At 47.0% G+C, this 27,682-nt stretch overlaps 1 protein-coding gene and 1 long non-coding RNA gene across 7 annotated transcripts in view; both read right to left on the bottom strand.

Annotated features, from left to right (window-relative positions):
* The window catches only part of DLGAP4 (DLG associated protein 4), a 160,623-nt gene that overhangs the window by 5,207 nt on the left and 127,734 nt on the right, over window positions 1–27,682 (bottom strand). For all 6 annotated transcript variants that reach the window (XM_090152333.1, XM_090152335.1, XM_090152332.1 and 3 more), the window contains 3 exons: window positions 3,516–3,877; window positions 2,003–2,094; window positions 1,150–1,559 (listed from right to left, as the gene is read on the bottom strand). In XM_090152333.1, coding sequence (XP_090008459.1) covers window positions 1,150–1,559; window positions 2,003–2,094; window positions 3,516–3,877 — 864 coding nt within the window. The remainder of the gene's footprint in view (window positions 1–1,149; window positions 1,560–2,002; window positions 2,095–3,515; window positions 3,878–27,682) is intronic.
* On the bottom strand, window positions 3,884–27,682 carry LOC116236821 (uncharacterized). The gene is made up of 3 exons (XR_016472016.1): window positions 8,440–27,682; window positions 8,197–8,355; window positions 3,884–4,324 (listed from the first exon to the last, which is right to left on the bottom strand). It is a non-coding gene; the product is annotated as an uncharacterized LOC116236821 (long non-coding RNA).

Below are 27,682 nucleotides of genomic sequence, written 5' to 3'. Positions count from 1 at the left end.
ACATTCTTCTGGTTGATTATGGAAAAGTGCTAAATATGGGCTTTTCCCTTGCAAAGGCAGGGATAAGAGACTCACAGTGCACACAAATACATCATGAGCACAGATGAAATGATCTGCTTTCTTCTCTGTAGCCTGATGCAGTTCTCCCAAATCAGTTCTGAATGTTTATAGATCTGTGCTTGACTGAACAGACATAAGCTGGGCTTTCTTTACACCCACCACATTCTTAGTTACAGAAACTACTAGGAGACTGCTCTTAAGGTCACAGATTTAACATCAAATCAGTCAGTGTCTTCATACCAAAGCACTGTTGCCAGAAGCAGAGCAAGAGCAACATGACACGCTCTGTCCCTCTGAAGCATGCAGAGCCCCATCACTGACTGTCCAGCTCAGGAGCCAGTGCAGCATCAGAGTGTGATACGATTAGAGATCAGCTGCCCGCACCCACAGCAGTGACAGCAAGCTACAACTAAATCTCACCACCATTTTACCTTTCTTGGGTATAAACAGGCCCCGAAGATTGCGCTCCTTGCAGCCTAGTTACTTAGTTCTGCCACTCAGTGCACACCTAGGCACGATTACCATTGTAAGCAGCAGAGTTTTTGCCAGTTCATTTGAAAATAATGGAACAAGTCCAACTGTGACTGAGACCAGTAAAATCGTGTTTTCTGTGTATGTGACTTTGGTATACTTCACAGGAATTCAGTGAGGTGTTCCCCTACAAAGAAACCTACTCTTTGCTATGAAGACAGTCAGATCACACAGGCACACAGTCACGGTGCCTTCCACCACCAAGTAAACTTTTCCTTGTACTTAATCAAAACAGATTGGCCAGGGAGAAAGCTTTCACAGCCTCTCTGAAAACAATCTAGTCAAGCTTTTAGCTGCTTTGACTTCTTAACAGATGATGGCAGCTTCTGAAGTCTTCTCAACTGTGTTATTTCTTATCCCATTTGCTAAAGCAAGTTGCCTTATCCTTACTGTCCTTTCCAAGGACAAACTGTTCTTTGTTGCATACAGGTTCCACTGTCACCCTGTGGGAGATCAGCAATTTAACCACAGAAAGCTAATCCAGTATTCTGCTTTAATTCGTAAAAGAGGAGCTACTGGGCTGCTCCAGCATTGCGTCTAGAGGCTGGCAGCACCTACCTTCTTCAGAGAGATTGTTCTCTTTGGTCTCCTGGTCCATCTGGCGGCACCAGCCCTCTAACCGCTCTGTTTCTGCCTGCAGCAGCTTCAGAAACCAGAACCCATCCCGCCGGCAGGCTCCTGGCTGCGTGGGTTCCAATGGTGAGGCAGATGATGTCTCAAGCCAAGGGTCAGGAGGAGGGAGAGAGGAAGGCTCCAGGGCTGGGTCAGTGTTATCTCCATAGGAGAGGTTTCTCTTAATCTGTGAGGGCTTGGCTGGTTGCCTGGTACTGGTATCAACACCAACAGAGTTGTTATGCTGGGGGCACTCAGCAACGCTTCTCTCAGATGATTTACAGCTAGAGTTGTTGGGTTCCTGTGTGTCAGAGTCTGTATCCTGTTTGGAGGACATACTGCGAGAGTGGCTGTTTCTGGAGAGATCAAACCCAAACATATTAAATAGCAGAACTCAACCTGTCTGGTTGCACAACTAACCATTAAAGACATTTGTTTATTATGCCTGCAGTTGAGCCTCCTCATCCCCTTCTCACACACAAACACACTACACATTCAGACAGACATAATCGTAAGGTTGCCTGCTTACTGCAATAGGCCATTCAGATGAGAGGACTGACGCACAATTCTGATTACATCTTGGACTATTTTACTTATTTCAAACTCCCACTGATTTGTCTGTTTGCAGACTAAGCACTGTTTGCAGCAGGTGTGTGCTGGGGAGGAAAAGCTATCCACAGGCCCCCAATCAACACCATTTGTATTAAAACAAGGGGAGAAGGTGGTCTAGGCAGAAATGGGGAAAGAGCAATTTAGAAGAAAGGAGTAAGAATTACAAAAGCCCAGGTCTTTCACTTACCGCCACTCGTCTTCTACCTGAACCCCGATGGACTGGAATTTGGTGACTGGTGGAGGAGGCTCCTCTTTGACCACTGGCTGAAGGCAGTCAACCTTATTAAACAAAAGAAATACAGACAAAAACAGACACAAGAACTTGCTGCTGGAATTCACATTAGTAGACGGGAGGGGTGCACACACATCATGTAGACACCACACACCAACTGCAGAGTTGTGCTAGGAGAGGTGCCAGGCTGCTGCATGGGTTTGCCTCCACTTGAGCACCAGGACTGTACCCCACTGGGCTGCTGCCAGGCACCTGCTCTGAGCTTACCCAGGTCTGCCATCTGCTGTTTGCATGGCACTGGCTGGGGAAGGGCTGCACATCCCCAGGGGAGCAGCTGCATGTGGCACCTGACATGGGCAAAGGCCACGAGCTTCACAATCCAATTAAGACTGACAGCAAAGCCCAGCTTCCTCTTTTCCAGGGACTGACACTCTCCATAGCCCTGGATAAAAGGCTTAGAAGGTTTCAGAAGGAAATCCAGGTGGTGGGCAGGTGGCACAGGAACAAACTCGGAAAAGGAAGAGGAATGAAGTCAGCCTCTCCAACACAACTTTTCTTGCTCATGGCCGTTAACACATGCTTTGCCCCACCAGTCACACAGAGAAGCCTTTGCTGTGCTGTGTACCTAACTGGCCAGCTAATCCCAGTGTAAAGCCATGGAGAACTTGTTCAGCACACACATGGTGACCTGCAAAGCCCAGCTCCTGATCTGGAGTTGCTGAAGTGCTCGTGTTCCTGTATGCAGTTTATAACTTGCAACACTAAGCCAGCAGTTTGGGACAGAATTGCTGTTTGCAGGGACCAGCCACCTGTACCCAAGAAATCTGTTCACAAGGAGTGCAATTGCAGGTGATAATATTTGCTGAATAAAGCATAGGTTTACACTACTCAGTGGGTTCTCATTCGCCTACAGAACAAACAACTCATTTCCATTAGTTTCCACAGAGTTAAATGCTTCCAGCAGGAAAAGCAGCAACCTGCTGGCACAGCCAGCCAGCCCAGGGGAGCAGAGGCCACCAAGAAGCACTCCCATCTGCCTAGAGCTCTGCAAGTCACACTGCAGCAGATGGCAAGTAGAGGGGCCCATCACTCAGAAGAAATTTGTCCGAAGAACCACAAAGGACAGGGAACAGACTGATGCTAAGGAGTGGGAGCAGAGCACGAGATCAGTGCAGGTTTACTAGCACCAGAACCCCTCTTAGAGAGACCCACTCAGTTAATAAGGTCTCCCTGATTTATGATATATTTCAAACTGAAATAACTTATAAGTCTCAGGTCTGTTACAGAAAGCTGCTGCCCTATCTCCCCCCGGGAACATGGAAGTTAGTATAACAAGCTGTTCTAAGTGGGTTCAGATGCACACCTGGTCACACAAAACACACACGCTAAATAGATGGGTTTAGGACATTCCTTTAGAATGGGTTAAGAACATTCCTTAGGACACAAAGAAGAACAAACTGTTTCATACTTGTATTCCTATAGATGACAGTTTTCGTTTGGGGACGTTCTCCACTTTAGGCTCTTCACTCGTCAGAGTCCCTTTGTCGCTTTTCAAAGTTGCATTTTTCTGTGGTAGTTCTGGAGTGTCTCTTGCTGGAGTCACGATGCTGCCCCTCGTAACGCTGGGTGTCCTGGTGCTGTCTAAGCTGTCTGAAGAATTGCTCAGTCCCGACTGGCTGGTCACCTCGCTTTTGTGGTCCTGGCTGTCCAGGTAGGTGTCCTGTGCCGATTCAGTGCTGCTCTGTACAGTGACAGAGATGAACGGCTTTGATGTGGTCCGAGGTGGGACAGGAGGTGGAGTCTTTTTATATGCCACTAGGCATGATGAACCTGCAGTGATGGAGGTGAGGAGAATGAAGAATAGAAGAAGCAGACAGAAAGAGATACAGTAAAAGAAAGAAAAAGCAGGTCAGTCACAACATCCAAGAGGAGCCTCCAACCAGAAGCTGGAGGCAGAAATGTAGAAACAGCCTATAGCCAGCAGCTCATACTGAGTAACCCAAACCAAAGCATAATGGGAAGCAGAAGGCAGAGCCAGAGCTAGCTTGCAAAAGGAGTTAAAAGAAATACCATGATGTGTGAAAGGCTAGTAATGGAGAAGAGGTACAGAAAAGCCTCCCAAGACTGCTACAAGGTTTGGCAGGTGTAAGTCTCCACGCTGGGGGAACTCTTTTTGGCTAAGCCCTATGTTTTAGTGTCCTAGTACAGCCAAGTGTCTCAGCTCTTTGTCCCATCAGTTGACAACTTTCAGTATCTGGACCAGGGTGGTGTTTTTTCCTATAAAAATGGAAAGAAGTCATAACATTTATTAGATGTTGATAGTAAGAATATAAAAATCTAGCTGCTGTACATTACAGGAAAATACATCACGCCAGATCCAATAGCCAAAGAGAGGTGAAGGTGAGGCTGTGCTGCTCCACACAGCAACAGAGATATACGCACTGCCACTACATACACATATACACACATAGGCACACAATGTCAGACAGATCAGAAGAGAGTCCCCAAAAGACATCAGCAATGGCTTCATCAAGGTAGGTCCTCCAGCAGCTGAGCCCCCTCTGCCTGCTGACTGCCCCTCTGGACTGCGGGCTCCTCAGTGTCTGGGGACAGAAGCCAAAGGCTAAAGGCCTTCCTCAGCTGCAGTACAGACTGGTGCGCGCGCACACACACACACAGGGTCCTTATGCTCTCAGCCCAAGAGCTGCCCTTGCAGACCCACTTGCCCTGCTCTCAGCCTGCATCCTCTACTCACTGGCTCAACAGGGATGACCATTCCCAGCAATCACACAGTCATTGCCGCTGGACATGAGGACCCTGTGATCTGGCCCTGCCACAGCCCCCTGCAGCCTCACCGCATGATGTGGGGACACAAAGCCCTCACCCAGGTCAGGATTTTCATATGAACAGTACAGACCATACTGGGCAGAGCAGAGGTAGCAAGTAGCTACCTCACTACATGCACCTGCCCCCTATCATCCCCTTACCCCTCTTTTCACCTTAGTTTTATTCCTCCCCCAGTCACCCAAACCCTGCCTTTGTTCCATCTTTGGTCTAGCAAGTCCTATGTCATCCCAAACCATTCTTCCACTACACCTGAGTACCTATGTGGGAAGAGGTGTTTCAGGCAACTGAGTCCCACAGCTCCTCCTTTTTTCTCTCTAGGAATGTCCCTGCATGCCACCCTGTGTGTCCCCAGGCACCTGGCCATACTGCTTGCAGACAATTGCACAGCAACGCATTGTGCATCATGGGCTATTTACACATTCCACAGGTGCCTTTATTAATGGCTAGAAGCTCTATTTCAAAGAAAGAGCTAAAAGAAAGGGCTTACAGAGGAGACCCATGATCCCAGAAGTGTTTGCATAGCTAAAAATGCTGAGAAGTGCTGTAACGGTCCTACTGCTGCAGGAGAGGTCCTACTGCTGCAGGAGAATGAAGCCCATAGAGGAGTTCAGAAAGGCGAATCCGTACCAGTTCCCTCCTGCCCCAATGCACAGACTGAGTACAGAGTGAGCAGTGACCTGGATGCCACCAGAACAAGTCCTCTCTTGCCAGCTCACCCAGCCCTCACACCCCTTTCTGACACAGGTCCCTCCTGCAGCCATGAGGGCCATACAGTTGGAAGCACACAGCTGAAAAATACTTGGACAAGTGGGGACTGGGCAGTTTTTCAGCTTGACCTGTTCCTGCTGCTGTTCCTTATGGTGACATAAGCTGTGTAAACTGCTCAGGACAGCCCAAGCCTGGAGCTGCTGTTCGTCCTGCCAGAACAGGAACATATTAGGCTCTTGAAAAGCCACCCACAGTGATTTCCTAAAAGGTCAGATAAGTGTAGCAACTTGTCAAATTCACATGCCAAAATACAGCTACACACATCGTTTAGCCAATTCTTGATTGGTCACATAAACAGCATGCTGCTGTCCTGCCAGGGCACTGCCAGCTGCTGACTGTAATCACACCAGCATTTGCTTCCAGCTTGCCAGCCCCAGATCATCCCTGTCCTTTGCAGGCCGCAAGCTCACGCACCAGGACAGCAGCAGGACATGCTGCAGATGCTCAAAGCAGCACCAGATCAGAACTGTTTAGTATCTCCAAGCAAGTCAACCTTGAAACCAGGATGTTGAGTTCAGCAGAGGTACCAGATTCAATGGCAGCACCTGCACAAGCACAGGCTGAACTGCAGTATGGCCTCTGCCCACAGCAACGCTTCTCAGCACTGTGCAGACATACAAACCAGGAGATCAAAGCACCAGACACTGCATAACTGCTGTCTTTCTCCCCAAGTTCCCTGCTGCAAATCTCCCAACACCTCCTTAGGTGCACTGCAGATCTGGTCACATTAGAACTTAACTTGTTACAGATGTTCACCTGCTCAAACCTTTCAGGACAGGTCTTGGCTACACCTATCCAGTCACTATGCTAGATGGGTGAAGCACTCTTCATGTGAACATGGTCAGCAGCAGCTCTCCTGGGCAGGAAAAGGGAGCCATGGAGCACCCCACAGGTAAGGAGTCTGCCCAGGCACCTCACCAAAGCTATCTGATACAGGAACATCATATTAAATTGTTGCACCAATTTCTGGGCCATGTCTTACACCCAGCCTGTACAGTTCAACCCAACAGAGCACTGTAGGATGATCAGACTGAATGAAACAAGAGGAAAAGCCCCTTTACACAAAGTGGGCTACACCAAATGCAGGATGCTCATGATGGCACATGTCACTATAGCAGGAGCTGAAGCAGCTATTAACCAAGACAAGCCAAAGCTACCCAAAGGGGCAGAAGAGAAAGCCTGTCTCTCATAACCCTCTTCTCCCTACATCACACATCCTCTCAGTTCCTCCAACACTGTGCCCAGCCTCAATGTGCCCCCCCCGCCAGCCAGCAGTGAGCCTTGGGGAGATCACACCATGCAGGGCAGAGCTGATAGGACTGACTGCTTTGGCACTTCTGCTGCTGTGTTTACAAGCAGCACAGCTTGGGTTTCCCAGCTGCTGTTTATGCCCACAGGGTTGTACTGTAATTAGGAGAGTAAATCAGCTGCTATCTGATATCGAATACTGCAGCTAGGCAAAACAAGGGGAGGGCAGCACATCAGCAGAGACAGAAAAAGGCAGATTTCTTAGGGAAGACAGGTGGTGTTTAGGGTCAGTTATACAAATTCAACCTTTCACTTACTTACAAGCAATAACACTGCTTGCAGTGCTGTCTATACTGAGCAAAGCAGCAACTTCTTGTTCCAGAAGATGTTCAACTAAAGGGCACAGATTTTGCTAAAAGGAAACCCCACTGTGCAGCAACAAAATGCCTCACTGACTGAAGTGTGGTCAAAGAGCTGCCTGTGACTTAAGAGTCTACAGCTCTAAAAGCCCATGCAAGTGGAAGGAATGCATGAAGATCTGAAGCCCTGAAAAGCCAAGAGTGCTTCAATGAATGCAGTTACAAATTAATCCCACTGAAGCCCTCTGCAATCACAAGGCAGGGACTTTTCACTGCAAAGCCAGAAACCACAATGAACCTAAACATAACCTAAAATGGGCTTCAAAAGCCATGCAGGGTAAACCAACCTGTAACAGGCAGTCCTTCTCCCTCAATGCAAATATGAAATTTCAGTGTTTCTCGTGTCTGTGGGAAGAGTTAAGAAGCCCTGCGGAAGCCAAGTGCATTGTGCTGTTTCTGTAGGGGAAATGTTATGAACCAACCAGGCAGCATGCCTCATGCCACTGGTCAGCCCCAGCAGTGAGCAGCTCCTGATCCAATGCAGGTCACAGCCTACTACATTTTTGCTTCAGTCTGTGATGTAACATGGAGCTGCAGCCCATGAGGGCAGTGAAGCAGGTACACATTTTACTCTGCTGTTTGTCTGTTGTGTGCAGCACCACTCTAATTTGTGAACATTAACCAATGCTGCAAAAAGGCACTGAAGAACAAGAGATGGGGAAGCTTTGCTTAAGCCTCCAGCTCTGCAGCATCAGACCCTCTCCACCCATAGGATCTCCTACAGTTTATTTATGCAAGTCATTAGAATTTACAACTGCCATGGATGATTGATGGGCTAGGGGAGGGCTGTCTGTTTATAGCCTTCCTTCCATAATTGTTTTCAGAAAGCAGCATGTTTCAAAATTAGCATCTTCCACATGACATTACCTGCTGCTCGCAGGGCCTTGGGCAACACCCACTGACTTCAGGCAAAAGAGCTTCACTTTCAGAGTGTTAACCTGGAGGGCTGCTCTGACCCTCAAAGCAGCCAGGCATGCTGTGATCCTCATCCTCTCCTTCTGAACTGGGCAATTGCTTCTTGGAAGACTAAAGCACAGGAGTCAAAAAAGAATATTAAAGCCATCGCAGCCTTGAGAGGCCCCTGTTCAAACACAAGCAAGCTGAACTTACCTGCTCAGTACCTGCAGCACTGCCAAGATCATAGCCAAGGTATTTGGTTCTAGATTTAAACACTAATTGTCATCTGGTGTGTGTCTGGCACAAAGTGCAATTATTTCGTTGCTCCAGTTGATTCAACATAGACAAGTGGTACTCCTTGTCATCCTCATGACTTTAAAGACCTATTCAAGCCATCCTCAATTTTATTAAATTAAAATCTCCAAGTCACAATCAGTTGTGAAGCTAGGTGTATTAATAGAGCTCAGATTGCTAACCACTTTTGTGCCCTATACATCCTCTTTCTCCATGGAAAGATCTGAAGAAATTACATCCCTTCCCCTTGCATAAGGCAACGCATGCCAAAATAATCTCTCCCACTACAAGGCAAGCTCCCTTGCCTTTTAAATGAAACTTCCCAATACTAATGCAGCAAACAAGAACAGCTCTAAGTTGCATTTTGGTCACATCTCCAGACTTGTTTAAGGGGCATATTTACAGGTAGCTTTTAACAGCAAATTATACCAGAACAGTCACATTCCAAACAGCCTAACCTCTGGGTTTCCATGAGCTTGCACAACACAACACAGGACTGAAGCTATAATGACCCACAGGATGCCTTGTTCGTAGGATGTCCAAGGAAAAATGATTCCTACTAACAATTGCTACTGAAAGCAATACAACCGGACAATAGTTCAGACAGAAGGGACCTCCACCTTTTCCTCATGCCTACCTGTTAAGTGACCATCTTCATCAAGTATCAGTCCAGTGCTTTCTCTAGATCCCTTCTTGCTGGTGACATGCATAGAAGAGCCATTTTTCTTTACAGTAAAAATTCTGAACTGAACTATTTCACCATCACCCCAGCCAAGACAGCCACCTGCTGTCACGGCTCCCACAAGGCATCCTCTATTCTAAAACATGTCTAAGAAGGCATTTGTTCTAGCTGACTCACTTGGTACTTGCAACAAAGTTATCTTTCACATGCTCGAGGAACATCCCAGACTTCTTTGTCACAGCAGTATGATAACCCAGCTTAAGAAGTTAGAAGTCTCTTATAAGGATGAAGGCAAGCATTCCAGACATTTCCCCAGTTTAACTACAGAGTAGGTCATCCGTGCCTGCTCTTGCTGCACTCCAGCCTGTGTTGCTTCCGTGGAAACTGAATGTGCCCATCAAGACCTGCGGTGTGACCAGCCCAGGCCCTCTGAAGCTCTCAGATAATCAAAACCAACATCTTCAGCCCCTCCAGCTTTGCTCACTGTAACTGCTGTGGGCTTGTAATCATGCAGATGCCAGGAAGGAAGCACCACCAGGTGTGCATTACACCTCCTGCTCGAGTCCATGCACAAGACACTCTGGCTGCATGTACCACTGCATGCTGTTCTGAAGGAGGCCAGAGAAATCCAAGCTCTCATTCCCCTATGAACTTCCTCATCCTCAGCTCCTAGGCAAAGCACAGCTCTCTGAGTAGGGCAGCACAGCAAGCAGCTTGTTTGCACACATGCAATGACAGCCACTGTCATTGTGGCATTGAGGCAGCCACTGGCACACCACAGTCTGCAATCGTTTCTCCCCCTACCAACTATACTACCATTCTGAAGACAGATACTTGCTTTCAGGACAGACACAGTGATGTCTGGTGCTGGTGTGCACTGCCCCATCAATCCCAAAGGCACTGGGCATCCCCTCAAGCCAGCTCTGGGACACAGTACCAGCTTCACCAGCACACCCAGCCAAATGTGACAGCATCACAATGTCAGGGAACACAACTGAAGCAGGAACAGGGATGGAAGGCAGGTCTGCAGATATGGGAACTGGCTATTTCCACCTGACTATTTCCTGTACAGGCTGGGTGTTGATATATCAACAGCAGTAACTCACCTATGAGATGAGCATGCTAGATGGAGGTGCCCTTACTAACAGGGCCATTCTTCCCACATCACACAGCCTTTCCCCAGGAGCACCCGCCATCATACCAGACATACCTGATCCACACCAGTCTCCAGCTGCCCAAGGCCTGTAGTAGGCTTCTACATTTCAACAACCTGACATTTCTTCACCAGAATAACTATTCTACTTAGTTTTAAGGCAAGAGAAACATCCACTCCTTTAAAACCTAGCCAGGAGTCAGCCAAAGCAGCTAACAGTCGTTATCCTCCTCATCACAAAGCAGCAAGTGCTGCCATGCTCATATTATGAAGTCACATGCAAACAGATTTTTGCTCCCTAGCTGGGAAGACAGTTGCTGGTCAAGCAAGCAGAGATCCAACACATGTTGCTTCTGGTTCAGTACCATCTTGGTCACAGCACTCTTGCAGATCAGCAGGGCTAAGCCGGCATATTTATTCATCTGTTGCCTGTTATTAAGACATAAGCGGCTGCCTTGCATTTATTTGTCCACTACTAGGTACATTAAGTTCTTAAGTATTATGGAAACAAAAGAAATGGACATATCTGCAGAAAAAGGACCTTGAATGCAAGGGAACAACTTCAAAGTAGTACAGCCATAGTAAGAGCTCCTTCCCACCATGCGAATACAAAACCCAAGGGCTGCCCTTGAGTATTAGCTATGTACCTCTTGACTAAAGGTACAACCTTCATCCAGAAGCTCACCACAAAATGGCCTATGCAACCATTTGTACTCTGCTCATTTGTGACCGAGATGCCCCCAGGGTGAGAAGTGAGTTAACAGCCAGGGGAGGCTGTGCTGCTGGGCCAGGGGCCACACAAGCTGAGGCAGGGACAGGCGGGAGGGCACAGCACTGCCACTCAGGACTGCAAGGCACTTCAATAGCCACTTCTGATCAGATGTCCAGGCCCCAGTGCTCTGCAGAGGGAGATGGAAAATTCACCCAGGGAAAGAAAGGCTGAGGGTTGTGATCACTTAAGCAGCTTTGGATTTTTCAGTGTATCAGGTTTGAGCATTTTGGAGATGCTCCTACTCAAACTTTGTAGCAATACTCAGACAGAAGTTACAATAAGTACTTACACACCAAAACCTGCTACAATGGAAGGGCACAGCAGCTTTCTTTCCTTCCCTTTCTTGAAAGGAAGCCTGTCAGAAGGTCACAGATTTAAGGAGAGCCATGAGGCATCAGATGACACCACCCAAGAATGCTGGGGTTTAAAAATACAGCATCTCCACAGTTAGGCTTCTGACCCATCTGGTCATCTCCTCCTTTCAGGGCACAGTTAACATTACTGTGAGGACAACACATGCTGCAGAGAAGGCAAACCACAGACACTCCCAAACACATCTACAGCAACTGTTACTGGAGCTTCTATTTGTAGTAGAAATGACACTGTAACTTCTCCCCACCCTCCCTAAGTCATTTCAGCACAGGTTTTTTAAAGCAAGAAAGAGCAGCTATATGCAACTCCACCCTGCTCCACAGCCCTGCACCCAGCAAGCTCGCCATCTGTATTGTGGACACAGGCAGCTCTCCAACCCAGCTGGCAGAGAGTAGCAGCGTACAGGAATATTTTATTTTCAAGCTGTTAATTCACTAATAAGCAGCAGAAGTCTTAAAAACTGTCACCAGTGCCTAGATGAACTCCTGGGCAACAATGTGGAGTGACCAAGTATCCACACTGCTAGCTTGTCTGATACAGGCTGGGCAGCAAGCACTCCATCCGATTCCTTCTGTTGCTCATTCTGCCCAGCAGGTCCCACTGTCACAGCTCCACCTGCACAGCTGGGCTGCACAGCCCTCCCCTACCTAGAGGTACTGTGACTAGTTCTGGGCTCCCCAGTACCAAAAAAAAAAAAAAAAGACAGGAATCTCCTGGAAAGAGTTCAGTGGAGGGCCACAAAGATGATGAAGGGCCTGGAGTACCATATCTGAAGACCCACCTTCTATCCCTGCTTCTGCTATGCTTCCCAACCGCAGCACCATCACACTGCAGCCAACTCCCTGCCTGTTCAGAAAAAGTCAACAAGCAGCTACAGAAGAGCCAGCATAATCCTAGGCCCATAAAAACAAAACCAACCAACCATTCCACATACAAGTGTGTGGAATCCCACAGGGACACAGGCTCAGCGTGGCTTTGAAGGCGCACTCAGATACACCACTCTTCCTGTTTGCTTTTGCCCAGGGGATGCAGACACAGCTGAAAAGCACACTGGCATGGAGGCACCTGGGGCTGGGGAGCAGCACTGCCACAGCACGGAGTTCAGTGCGTCACCCAGAACAGGATGGCTGCACACCCACACACACCCCTTGGCACCAGTGGCACCCCAGCATGCCAGAGTGTCTGCCCCAAAGAAGAACCTGGGCCATGTCCATGCAGTGACTGTCAGTGCAGAGCAGAAACACACGGAGCTCAGCACTGATACCACCAGTCAGGCAGGAAATTAGAGACCACACTGATCTGCTAGCAAAACAGGAGAGAAAGTGACTGAAAACACCTGGAGCCCTACCTTCCATGAGGAACATCCCTCAGGAACAGTGCTTACTGCAGCCCCATTCCTCCTTTCCTGTACAGGAACACTGCAGTGATCCAGAAATGATGATTCCTTCACTGAAGAGCTAGAAGAACATTAGAGCAGACCTCCCACTACAGCTTTTATCTGGGGCACCTTTGGCTCAGCAGCTCCAAATTCATTAGGGAGGCCTTGTGAAGAGTAAGAGTTGTGCAGGTCCTTCCAAAGCCACAAACAGGACAGTCTTCAAGGAGCACTGTTTCTGAGCTGGCTGCTGTGATGTTACACAGAGCTCTGACCATGTTGGAGCCTCTCTGTGTTCAGCATCACTCCCTCCTTACTTTTGTATAGAGAGACTAAGGCAGCACATATTAATTAGGGGCACATATGTGAACAGGACACAGATTATTAGCCAGTGCCACAATGTTGCAGGCTGTTTTGCTTCTCCACTGGTGATGTTAACCCAGCACTGTCAACTTACCCACTGCTACAGGAGCAACTGATGCGCCATGAAGTGTCAAGCTGCACTAGTCAGGGTCAGGCTATTCTAAGGAGAAATCAATGAGCATCCTCTGTTCATCCACTGCTATAGTAACTTCTAAGTGAAACAAGAGTATTAGCATTAATCTTCATTGTTTAAGAAAGCAGGTTTATTAGTTTTTCCTCCAACCTAGCAATTTCTAGAATATCGTGCAGAAGTAGGTCCCACAAGCTAATTATGCATCATATGAAATATTCCTTTCCATTTGCCATCACTTTGCTTTAAGCGATAACACATCACTCTCAGAGGATTGCATTGCAGATGCTTTCAACTATGCCACTGTAGGAATCCAGGGAATCTTAACACCTCAAAGTCACACCCCGTCAAAAAACACATGGCTAAAAACCCGTGCAGGACTGCTTGGTAACCCAAGTCTGTTCCTGCCATGTCAAAGTTCAACAGTTCAGGCTTATTTTAATATCTGCTGACCTCTCAAATACAAAAAAAAAAAGTCATTCTGAAGCATTTATTCCCATATCAAATGAGAAGCACTGCAAGCTTTCAGAGTGCAGGCAGTAAGTTGCATGTTGAGCACCAAGTGCAACAACCCAACTGCTTGTCTGCTAAGAAAGAGGGATTTATCCATCTGGCACATTACCAATAGCACAGCTACTCTGCAGTACTTCCCATGTATCTCCTGTTTGGCTGAGTGAACATGCTCCAGTCTCACCAGAAATCATAGACTCTTTAGAGCTGGAAGGGACCTTTAAAAGTCATCTAGCCCAACTCCCCCACAATGCACAAGGACACCACAGCTCCATCAGGTTTCCAAGGGCCTGATCCAGGCTCACCTTAAAGTCTACAGAGATGGGGCATCCACATCTCTGTACAACCTGTTCCAGTGCCTCACCACCCTCACTGTAGAAGACTCTTTCCTTATATCTAACCTAAATCCATCCTCTTTGATCTTGAAACCTTTCCACCTTGTTCTGTCACCACAGATCCTGCTGAAGAGTGCTCTCTTCTTTCCTGTCGCTCCCCTTTAGATACTGACAGGCTGCTCTCAGGTCACCTCACAGCCTTCTCTCCATGATGCACAGCCCCAGCTCTGTCTGTACTTACAGGTGTTCCATCCCTGGGATCATTTCTGTGGTTCTTCTCTGGATGCTCTCCAACAGCTCCATGTCTCTGCTGTGCTGAGGACTCCATATCTGGACACAGTACTCCAGGTCTCACAGCACAGAGGAGCAGGATTCCCCCCCCTTACCCTACTGACCACACTTCTTCATCCATCCCACTTGTTGTCCAGGACTTTTTGCAGCTTTAGGAGCATAGCAGAGCCACCCCTAGAGCTTCTGGGCACCCAAGCACATTACCACTAGTTGGTGCAGGAAGCTGGGAGAATTGCAGCCAAGTGCTGCCTCCAGTGCAGCACAGTTTTTGCCACACTGCCTTGGTCCCACCAGCAGACAGCTTTAGAATCAGTGGGGATGGGTTGCCACTACTTTAAGTGTGCCATTTAAATGCTGTTCACAGAAGAACCAGCCAAGAGGGTGCTTAGAGTGCTGATGGCAGCCAGCAGCTTGTCAGCAGACTGTGATAACAGGAACTGGTGACAGCAACATCTATGCTCTTGTTTGCTCCTCTAATATAAGTGGGACTCCTCAGGGATGGCTTCATTACCAGGAGCAGCAGTCCTCCAGCCTACCTCAGACAGCAGACAGAACAGGTAGAAATTGTCACCGTTGCTGGAGAGAAACCTTGAGGCAAGAGGAGAATCAAATCCTCTGTCACTTTATTCAGCCTCAAGATTTTCTCCACAGCATTCAATTACTGGGTTCCAAATGTTACCCAGCCCCAGAAGGGGACTTGGTGGCATCTGCTCACACAAGATGAAATTTCAGTTGTTTTAGGCTACGGCAACTATTCAGTGATGCCACCAGAAAAGCAGCAGAGATGGTTTTGCCAGAACATTGTGGGAAAAAAACTCCCCCCACACCCAGAGACTAGGAATTCTTTGTAAGCTCCAAACAAACCACACCCTGTACCCACAGGGGCAGGGAAAGCACATGTGTCAGCAGACAAGCAGACAACAGTGCAACAGTCTCTGTGCAAGGGAGACGGGGAGAGGCATCAGGCTTGGATATGCTTCTCCCCATGTTTACCTACGCTGAGAAAAGACGACCCTTAGCCAGGAGGGTCTTCTTGCTCAGAAATTTTCTGCCAGGCAGCCAGCATTCAAGATTTACATTGTCAAAGCTACAATTGTCTCAACAGGTTTTAATATTTAGATTCAATTGAAGCCATTTCCTGCCTTAAGAATGTACAAACCAAGATGTGGCAACATTATGCTAATACTGAAGAATCAAAGTCAAAGTTGCTGGGAAACTTCTGTTAGCTAAAACACAAGACAAGCTTTCCAGGTTGAGAAAGCTATTCCATATTCTATTTCAGTCTAATACAGCATTAGTTAAAAGATAAATAACATAAACATGCAGAAAAGGCTTCCTATAATCAGGTTGCTCCTTCACCATTAGCATTAAATTTGACAGCAGTTAGCTGTTGCGCCAACCAGAACTGGCATTACTGCACACCCCTCATCTGATCTGAGGAGACAAAGTCAGTCCTGGGAGTCACAGCAGGCAATTAAGCAAATATTTCAACCTTCTAATCCTTTTGGATAAGGTATTAGAAAGCTTCTGAAAGCACAGCTGTTATCATCGCTTGGTTTTCGGCATGCTCCTTCTTTATGAACCAACCCATGTTGCAACAAAGCTGAGCTGACCTGAGTTCTAAACATCCCTTCTCTCACTGTCTAGGCACAGAGGAGGCAGACAGACAGTACAGACTGTCCCCAGTGACTTCACTTACACCGCTCTCCTACAGGCCTAGAGTCCTCAACTGTGATTTCCTAGGAATTTCAAGTATCACAAACACTCCCAGGACAATGCTCTGTTCTCCCACCCTTCCAAAGGGAGGAGGTATCAGGACTAAACTTTCTGGAATGCTTTGTTTGGGAATCAAGGAGACAATGAGACAAAGAAACCACAGTTCCAGGCTCCAAGCTCCAAAATGGAAGACCACAACAAACCTCAGCTACCAACTGAGTCTCTTCTCCAAGCACATCCGAGCTAACTCAGACCTAAATAGCTTCAAGCCATTAACAAGCCTTGCTTTTTACCAGAGGCTCCAAAGCCCCAGGTTCCCATTTCACCACCTTGAAGAGTCCCTGCAACTTCCCAAGCTGAGCCCAGACCATTGCATGTCAGCCACAAGTATGGGTGGCAGGAGAAAGGCCTGGAGTCACGCACGCAGTACCTGCTCACCCGCACCTACGTCAGCCTGGTCCTCCAGCTTGCAGAACTCGCCAGAAAGCACTTTGAAGGCTTTTATCTAGAAAAAGGATGCAAAGGAGAGTCTAACAGTCCTACCACATCAATTTAACACCCAGTTACTAGGCAACAGATCTGAACAACACTTAGTTATGCTGCTTCTCACGCCATCTTGTCTGCCATGGTGTATTCAGGAGTTTGGTATTAGACATGACGACTCCCTGACCTCCAAGGGAGGGTTCCTAATAGAACCCAGTCTCAAGCAGAAGTGCTACATGTCAGTGCAGCATAACCAGCTGCTTTCAGGAACCTGCTCAGCTACCCTACACTGTTTTCCTGTCTTGAAAGCTATATGCTGCAAGACTTAAGGGCTTCATTTCCCTATACTGCTTTTCCCTGTTTTCTACGTGGGACTTTCTTCCAGTTGACAGACGGCCAATTTCTCTCCATACCTTTCAACCCCCTTCTTGCACAGCTCCAACTACAAAGCAAATGCTGTCCAGATCACACTCTCAGGAATCTTAGGGCTGTTCTGGAGATTATTCAACATTTTTGCTGTAGGGACTCCACCTGTAAGACTGAAACATCAACTAGTAGATCAGGCAAAGCTTCCAGCATTGGTACTTTGTTTTTCCTAATCTGTCCCATAGCACCAATGGAAGCTGTTAGTCTGTCTGGGTTGGAAGGAGGCAGCAAGCATTGGTTTAGAGTGGCTTAAGGAAGGTGATGTGAATGAACTTGAGTCTGACAGTTGTAAAGTTGGTCCAGTGGAAGACAATTTACCAGAAATGTAAGTTCGGAAGAAGTCTCTCCTTACTCAGCTACAGCTACGTGACCTTGTTGGCGTTCCCTCACTACCCAGAGCTGCACGAGCCTTCAGGGAAGGCACTGAAAAACCTCCTCCAGCTGTTCTATTAGAAGAGCTGTAAAAAGATGTCAGGAGCTTTCCAGGGAGACACTCAGAAGCATGGAACAGCCTCAAAAGTCTATTCAAAATGCTCCTCGTTCCTACTCATCTTTAGCTTCATCAGTTTCATCAGGGCTGTCCCAGCCATCTGCACTTGTCCCAGGCAGCACAAACATCAGCAGGTTTTTTTCCTTCTTTGGTTGTGAAGCTCTAAACACAGAAGCCTTTCTGTTAATTACAATACAACCTAAGCAATAACAGGAGTGGTACAAGGGCAAAAACACAAGACCTGTGGTATTCAGCTTGACACAAGGTACAAGTAACATAAGCAGCTACAGCCCTGCTTCTCATACCAGGGATTTACCAAATTTGAAGTTCTAGACAATATATACAGGTCTTTTTGTAGGGGTCTTCAGGGTCCCAATATGCCAAACAGCTGTGCCACCAACCCCTTGGAGAACACCACAGACACTGACAGGCAGGTCTTCGGACTTGTTCTCAGCAACCCTGTGGTCCCAACTGGCAAAGCTGGAACATTCAGACAGCTGCTGGAATTCAAAGGTAGAGACAACTTAAAAGTGTACAGGCCAAAGAGAGTGGAGCAAGGCGCACAAACCGCTCCTTGTGGAGACTTCCTCACAAATCAAGGATGAAGATGCTTGCAAGAAAACCGCTGTGGATTTTCCTGTCTAAGGAGCCGGCCTTGCAGAAGCACTGGGTTTTGGCCTGACCTTGCTTTCACAAAGACACCACAGGGAGCACTGACCAGCTCAGTGAACAACTCCACCTCTCCAGCTCCCTGAAAAGCAGAGCCAGAACAGACACTCTGAGAACTGCCCAAGGTTGGAATTATTTCTCAGCTTGGCCATTTTCCCATACTTGGCCAGTGAATAATTACAGGACTAGAGCAAATCACTGTATTTGATCAGCCACTTCATGCCAATTGTCAAACACCAACACTGGCTGTAGGATGAAATTCACAGTAGCAGCTGCTTACTCTTCCAAGTGAAATGCCAGTATTCTGCTGTGTGCTTTCCCCTCAGCTCAGCCTTTGCCCTCACCAGCTCAAAGGGATCTCTGAGCACAGAGCTATAACGTAACTATTACAAAAAAAAAGCCCCACTATAGACTGGTACCAGGTCAGGTTCTCTGAGGTTAGTCCAGCAAGTGCTTTCATCTCGTGTCCTTAGAAAACAAGAATTGCTACACAAAAATAACCAAGCTGTCATCTTGTAGCCACAGGCCTAGAACATCAGTTTTTAACTTGTGGGCACAGCAAGTTTGGGTCAAGGTGAGACACAAGAAGCACCTCTGTGAGAGATGGGCACAGCACAAGGGCAGAGGGAGGCTGTCGTCATCTCAGGCTAAACCAGGACCAAACCCCAGCCCAGGCCTTCAGCACACACACTGCACTGCTCTGTGTCCCCAGCACTGACACCATCTGCCAGGGGATGGCACGCTTGAGTGGCTTGGGGTCACTCCTGAGGCCAGTGATATTGGACAGGGAAACACAAAAGTCTGTTCTTCTGAATTTTCCTATAAAGCACCTTCAAGAAAACATTCAGATTGTTTAGAAAACAAAGCCGCACTTCCAGAGGAAGAGATACCAGACACATTCCTTGCATCAAGGCTGCCAGAGGACCTGGGACATCTGCTAGATTATGACTCGTGATACCAATTGTAAGCAACCAAAGACCACAGAGCCCCATCCCTTACGAGAAGGCTGCTGAAGTCTCAGTCAGGGTTTAGTTAAAGGTTGGTAAGAAAGGTGTAACTCCACCAGAAGCCCCTCCTCTGCATGGCTTTGCTGCAACAGGAACACAGAACAGCTATCAGCAAGAGAAGGACAGAGAAGTGCTGTCAAGAAGCTGAGGAACTGGAATGCTGGATCTGTTCCTATAAGTTACAGACTTGGAGCGTACGCTGCAGAAGTTAATTTTCACCCTCATCCATACGTATATAAAGAATTCACCATGTTGTCAACTCTGTCACCATACTCTAGTGTGAGAAGAACATCCTTTACTCCCTATCAGTCTTTCAAAGGCCAAAACAACCACAGTGCTTCTGAAATTAATAGTCCTGTGGTAAGTAGAGAGGTGGGAAAGCACCATATGTGCCCTTAGTTTTTAGGTGTCCTGTGTGAGCAGAAGATGGAAACCAATCTGGTGACATGCTGGAAACTTTCCCACTTGCTGAAGCTGTGGCTGTGATGTTAATCCCCAGCACGTGGGGTTGAGGTGTCTGTCAAATCAACAAGGGCCCAAAAAGCTGCTCCTCTTCAGCAACCAACACATGGGGCTGCCTTGGGACCCCCCTTCTCCCACCACACACAGGACTGCTACTCTCTACCTGTTTCATGGGGATCCCAGCATCCAGCTGCAGAAGAAACATCCTCCTGTTGAATGCCAGGGATGTGCCAAAACACAGCCAGGAGAGCCCTTCCTGAACAACTGGTGACTCCCTGCTCATTAGGGCTGGTGACTTCAACACAATCAGACCAAAAATGAATCCCAGCTTCAGGCAGTGATGTAGAACTGTTCAGTTTCTGGTCCAGACTTCCAGAAGATGTAAGATGCCTGAGATGACAGCAGACAAACTTCACCCCAACAAGCCCAAATTCCAAGAGACTGAAAACAATGCTGCATTGAAGCACTGATGGGTGAAAGTCCAACCCACCCCTTACAGCAACAGAGATTCAGTTCTTCTATTTTTTCATCTGTAACCAAGACACACAGCACAGCTGTGGGAACAAAACAGTAACAAGTTATTTGGGATACCGCTTTGTAAACAGATGCATGGCCAGTTATCTAGTTGTGGGAACATTAGAACGAGGTGGCTGCAACAGGGAGCAGCAGAGTATCTGTAGAGTTATTTAACTGCAAGCTTCCAGCAGATTGCATCAGCAGATTTCCACCACTGCAACATCAGCAACTTATGCTGCAAGACACCTGGAAGAGTTTGTGAAGTAACTCTGGGTACCATAGGATTGTCCCCTCTAACTGTAGACACAACCAGAATGGCAGCTAGAGGAGATAATTCTACAGCGAACTGTTAATTACATTAATTGATAAGATATCTGACTCAACTGCTATCAAGTCCAGTGCAACCCAGGCCAGCTCCCTCATCTGCTTCCCATCACAGGGATGCCTTATCCCTGAGGAAAGGGTGTAACAACAGAAGTGAGTCACCTTACACAGCTGGCCTTCATACTGGGAGAATGTATGCCAGGACATAGTCTGATTTCAACATGATTTGCCTACCTTAGCAGACTTCTTACCAGGAAGTCATTATCTGAACACTTGAAAAAGCTGTGAACTGCTCATATGGGCACCAAGAAAGCAAGGCACCTGAGCAACATTAAAGAGAGTGTCTGCCATATAAGTTCCCATAGCAAGCATTAGTGCATGTGAGATCTGCAAAAAGGCCAGGAACTGTGCTTGTAAGATCTACAGAAGCACTGCATTAGATGGGCAGCACAATAGAGAACATGAGCTCACTCGAGCCACTCTGTCCACTGCAACAGGAGCAGCACAGCTGCACACCTAAGGGACAGCAGCCAGAGCTCCAGGCCTGGAAGACAAGCAGGGCTATAAAAGCAGTCCAGAGGGTCAAAGCCCTTTTCTACCTACTGCCTCATTATAGTTGCTACCTATTCCCCATCATGCTCTGTGCGACTCTAGTTACCCCTTAAAACATGTCTGGACATCATGGTGTCACAGACAGCCATGTCACACTGGTCTACAGGGATTAACAGTCAGTTCATCGGGTAGAAAAAAGGTAAATATCCACCTAATATGTGGCTTCTCTAGGCCAGGAAAGAAAGCAGACAGTAATTTGCAATACAGTTATTAGCATTCTGTTAAATTAAGTACTACTTTTGCTGACAAGATCAAACATAACTGAAAAACAGCACAGCCTCCAAAACCACAGTCCTACAGGACACGTCTCTGGTATGCTCAGTCTCTCCCCCAGGACTACTCTGTGTAAGTGACAGCTTTAGAAATGCTCCTGTTTAAAGGAGAGAGTTCACATGCTGTGGCAATGCAGAAGGAAATAACTAGATCCAGCCCTTCCACACATTTTGGGTGAGCAGGAAGGTTTTGCACAAAAACATAATGCACTCAAGTTCTGGGGATGCTGAACTGCCTAGGCATATAGCACTATTTCTGGAAGACGCAGTAAAAAAAAAACCTCACTGGAAGGTCCAGTAGCACCATCCACCAAGCTAACAACTCCTGAATTGATAAACTGAAGTCTAAGGACCCTGACCTGTTCTTTCTCTTGACTTGCTTCTGCAGCGATGTTCAAGACAGAGCATGATTTAAGGGAAGTGTTTTACACAGTAACAATCTGTACAATCACTGGATTTCTCACTTGATTAGAGTGCTACTTCTTTCCTCAGGAAGCCACATTCCAGGACATTCCACCTCTCCTTGTCCAGCCAGGTACCAGGAGCAGCCACCTCCCTGTATACACAGCACTCAATACTGAGTAAGAGCACAGGAAGATGACAGCATTTAAAGCTAGAGATGGGCTTGGTTAGGCAAATTGTGCTATCCTCAAACCCAGAATGTTATTAGTGCAAACTCTCAGGAGTCTGACTAACTAGAGAATTTTTTTTTTTTTTAATCAGCTGCCCCCACCAGAATGAGCAAATTTGCCTCAGGCATCAGCTCTTGCGCATTAGAGGCAAAAAGCTTTGGGATATTAAAGTTTAAGTTCTGACACATCCTTTGATCTCACATGTAGAATATGTATGCTCTGTGCATTACTACTCATTTCTATTAGGTACACATGTGAGAGCAATGACATGGAACAATTACTTCTGAACTTTCAAAGTGAATGTGCAGTCTGACTTACCACCTAGGACAACCAACCCCCAGCTTATGAGGTCCCCCTGCCATCTTGAACATTCAGACTCTTCACAGAAAGGGAAGCTGACCTGTTGGCTATCTGAAGGTGTCAGAGAAGGGAAAGGTGGCAAACTGAACTCAGGAGTGAAACATAAAGCAAAATGTGAAACTCTGGAGGGTGGGCACTTCAAAGAGGCCACAAACACAGCTAAGTAAAAGCTTGCCTAGGAGATTATGGCCTCCCATTGACCCCTTTTCCATCCCAGTTCCACTTACAGCTGTTGGGTTCCACAGACAAGTCCACAAAGTGTAATAATATGTGAGCAATGGGTGCAAGGTAAGAAATATGTACACGGTAGGGAAACATGGAGAATTCAGCTGCCACAGCATAGAGCATGACACAGCTGGGATTGCAGCACACAGAGCAGCCTGCACCAGGGACCTGGAGAAAAGCAGCCCTGCTTTCCACGCCTTGGAGCCTGCTGGATTAAGAAGTACCAGCCCCAGTGTATCAACAAGCATCCCACTTTCCTGAGTATTTAACAATGCCAGAGAAATCAGACCTCCTAATCAGAGATTCCTTACCATGGAAAACCACTCCTTTGTTCTGTCCGAGGGATTTTACCATAAAGCCAGTTACCAAAACTACTCGCGCATCTTATCCAGAAGAGGAAGAAAGGTACTCTACCTTTAGTCTTTAATTAAAGACAGAACCAAGTACAAACTGTGCAGAGACAGAGCTCACATGCATACAAGCTCCACTGCTGAGTACACAAAGTTTTGTAGATCCTGCTGGACTATTTCCTTCCATATATATATACACATACATTCACGACTGTGTATGTGTATATATATACACACACACACACACACACACAAACCTTAGCTTTGACCCTCAGCACTGCACACCACAGGCTAACAGCACCCTGTGGGACAAGCTCGCCAGGCTGAAAATGGCCATCAGCACCCCTCAGCCACAGACTGCCCAGCCCTGCACGTGACACCAGACACGCTCCGTCACCACAGCCAGAAGCTGTCACAGTCAATCAGAGCAGAGCTGAGCCCACCATGAATCAGCTGCTCTATGGATGGACAGGCTCAGAGAACCTCAGTACTGGAGACCAAACAGCAGCCATCGTCCCTTCAAATTAAGGCTACTAATAGCTTAAAGCAACTCTATGCAGTAAGGAGACTAAATATACGACTGCAGCTCTGTCAGTGCCACAGGAGAGCACACACAGGTGTCTCCTGCATATATTCTCTCCAGGAAAATGACAAAGATATGGAAAATCTGGACAAAGCAAGAGTTCTACAGCTTATGGGGACAGGTGCTGCAGGAGGTTATGCTGCCTGCAGCCAGGCCTGCAGATTTTCAGACTTGCTTCTTCCAGCCCCACGAAGAGGCTTTGGAACCAGGCAGGCTCAGCAGCTCTGAGGCAAACTGGCAGTTCAGCTTCCAGCAGCAGACCATACCACGCAGCACAGCCAGCAGTACTGTTCACCCATTCTGTCCTTACCCTTATTCTGTATCCACCCCATGCTATCCTTACTCACCACTGCACTGTGGTTTGGGCAGCAAGTCTAAAAAAAAAGTCAAATACCACTGACACAACTGATTCACATCCTTGAAATGTGTCATTACTAGCTAGACCAGGAGAAATTCAAGATTGAAACAGCACAGTACTAACTACCCCTGCCTCCTTTATGCCTGCCCTGCACATGACACCTTACTGTAGCACTCAATGCAGGTGGAAAGAGCCCAGGTAAGAACAGACCTGGGCTCAGTAGTTATTTTCCTTCTGGTGAGGGACTGGAAAAGAACAGATGAGGCTCTTTTATGATTTGCTTTTAAGCAGAGGGAAGGACTTCATTATCTCACATCACTCACTGGCCAGCTGTTACCAAGCAGTGAAGAGACAACACAAAACCTAAGTCCTACCCTACCACTCTGAAGCATGGCAGCTTAGCCTGAGGCTTCCAGATGTGCTTCAATGACTCCCCTTTTAGCCATCTTCTGAACAGCATCTGACAGCTCTGTATCATCTGCTTTTCTCTACAAGTTTGCTTTGAGCACAAGTCCATACCTTGTCAACTTCCATCTCCATGGGATGTCTGCAGGCACTCTGTTTAGCTTTGACCACTGCTGCTACAGATCAGGCAGCTCTAGTTTAGAAGACTTTATCAGAGATCGCACAAGATGACTTGATTCTCATCTCCAGGCCCTGGCTTGCAGCATCTGCTGACTTGCAGTTTGAATAAGCACTTGGTGTCACAACCCTTAACCAATTGCTGCTGAAAGAATGCCTGAAACTTCAGTGCTGGAAAGATGCCCAAACTTATAACAATTTTCACTATGTTGTCCTTCAGACAGGAACGCCGTTTTCCTTAATACATGAGATACATTTTGCAGGGTTATTCTGCAAAAGATGCCAGTAGCCCATTATTCCCTCTTAAGCCTGGAAGCTGCTTACATACCGTGGGTAATCATCTTGCCAAACATCTTTTTAAACTTATCTGAGTGGCAGATATGTGCCCGTATGCCTACATTTCAGGGAACACAGTAGAAGAACACATCAACTTGCAGATATTAACTTGTTTCTGGTCCTATACTGAAGTGCTCAGCTTTCCATGGCTGGCATCTCAGTTTTCCCTCCTGCAGTACATCAGTTGGTTTACATGCCAGCCAATCCAGCCTGGAGTGTAACATTTGAGAAAACTGCAAGTATACTGAGTAGAAAAAGTTCGGCACAGGGGAGGAGGAAATCACAGAATGCAAACACAAGTTAAAGTATTTGAAGTCCAAGGTGGTCAGCATAGACCTGCCACTAGGAACAGAGGAGAGGCTGCAGCACTGGTATCTCTGCCTTTCCTGCCAGCCCCTTGCTCTCCAAAGCAGCACAACGCTGACCTAGTTTTCCTTTGGCTGTGTGACAGCAGCCATAGAGGAACCTATCTGAAAGTATGCAACATAGATTTGTCACTCGTGAGAGCTGCTCCTCTTCTGTCCCAGAGCTGGATAAAGCTCTTTCCCACAGGCAGAAGTTACCTGTCACATAGACAGGGAAAGAAAAGCTTCCAAGCTGCCTCTTTAAGGATCACAACATCAGTTAGGCACTTCATATTTTTGAAAGATGGGAATACAAAAGCAGCCTATATCACATACTCCAAGCTGACTACATATAATGTATTATTGAGAACTCAGCAGTGGAAGTTATCTAGTGGTCAGATTATCTGATGTGTATTTGGTATTCAAGTGTGCCAGAAGTCATCACTGGCATAAGAACAAAGCAACTGAAAATATTAGATCATGGACTCATCCACAGGTAACTCCCTAGGGCAGAAACAAGTCTGGAGGATAAGGTACACCACGCATAGCCTTATTCTGAAGGAACAACCCATTTCTTAGCACTCAATCACATAGTAGAGGAATTTGTTGGGATAACTGCTTAGACAAGACCACGTGTAATGAAAAAAAGTTTCCTGCTAGTAAGTATCTACTCACAGCCTTTAATGGAAATCTCCAAATACTTTGGTATTTGCTATTTTGCTGTATATAAGGGAAATTGTGTTATCCTTCTCAGAGATGAGGTAGCTTTCCACACACAGAACTGGAAGCACGCTAAAAATACAGACTTACAGACTAGGCATAGTTACAGATGAGCTATTAACATTTTTTCCTGAATGACATCTGCCTGCAAACTTTGGTCTTGAACAATTTTCATTTTAGACTTTTTAGCATCCATTCCCTCCTAGCGTGACAGTTCCTCCAGATAAGTTTTTTTTTTTTAAGTCAGGTATCCTCAGTAAAGCTGCTCACAGCCAGCAGGCCAGACCCAACCTACGTCAGGTGAGAACGCCCTCTACCCTTTTCAGCTTGTAACCAAGCTAGTCAAACAGCTAGCTGCAGTAAGATCAACCACGACAAATTAACATGAAATCAAATGCATTTGGCCCATCGGCCACATCCCCCAACCTCCCTCCAGACAGGGTTCTTACAAGGTTCCAGACAGACCTCGTGAAGGACACTGCCTTTGTGCTCTAGCCTTTCATCTTAAAGGCCAGCAATTCAGCAAGTAAATGAGAAAAAAGGCATCTGTCAGCAAAATGGTTGAAAAACAGTTTCGATCCCTTCAGGAAAACAGCCAGAAATTTCTCACACTGAAAAAGTCAGCTTGTTTTAGCTTCCATCTTACATGAAATTGTATCCCTTTGGTCTAAACACAAGGCTGATTAAAACAAGCAAAGCACAAGGGAGAAGATGTACTACTGTGCCTGCCAAGTACCAGCCCTGAGAGCTTACAGCCCAGAACTGCCCAATGAACTGCTGCAAGTGCAGTGCTCCAGGTCCCCGTGCACAGCAACATGAACAGCCAGGTCTCATCCCAGAGCTCCAGGCACACCCCATGGACAGGGAAATCCGCAACACAACGAGAAGAGTTACTGGCAACATGCTTCTGTGGCAGCAGGGACAAGGCCCCTTTTTAAAGATGAAAAATAACTGAAAGCCATTAGCTATCTGCTTGCCAGGTCAAGCACCAAATAATAGAGTCCTGCTTTCTGTTAACCAAGAGAAGACTATTTAATATTCCAGGAGGCTCAAGACAGTATATTGTGCCACGTGCTCAGACAGCCTGACAGCTTACAGCATATGAATAAAGCTAGGGACAAACGCGTGGAGGACATTGTAGAAACCAGAACACATCCTCAAACATTGTCTTAGCAATGATGAGTCACGGCATTCCAGGAAATGAGATGCAAGTTCCCAGCATTTTGGCAAAAGACAGAATTAAGCTATGAAAGAAGCCCAATTCTCTGCTACATTGCTGTCTCCACTGAGCTCACATGAGAACATACAAGTCAAATCCTGTCAGCCTTCATGATCTCACTGCATAGCTCTCAGCACCCTGCTACCCCCCGACGCACTGGAGTAACGCCACAACGGAAAGAAACTGCTGTCTCAGAAGTGATGGAAAGCTACAGAGACCCCTGAAGTCACTCTGACTGCCACATCAGCATTTTGGACTGACATCAGAGCTATGGAGACAAGCTCAGTGTACCTGTTACCCAGCCCAGGCCCATCACAGCACCACTGGAACGCAGCCGAGTGGATACTTGAGTTTTGGCATCACAAACATTTGTTAACAGAGCTCAAGTGAAGTAGTGCTGTGATAGCTGGAGATTTTGGGCTTCCTGCCATATTATTCTTAAAGTATTCTCAACACAACAGACATACCGATGAACAACTTAGAGAAAGCAGTT

Source organism: Phasianus colchicus, chromosome 17 (genome assembly GCF_987193195.1).
Source record: "Phasianus colchicus chromosome 17, bPhaCol1.hap1.1, whole genome shotgun sequence".
Taxonomy (NCBI): domain Eukaryota; kingdom Metazoa; phylum Chordata; class Aves; order Galliformes; family Phasianidae; genus Phasianus; species Phasianus colchicus.
This window is presented reverse-complemented; position numbering and strand designations above follow the sequence as displayed.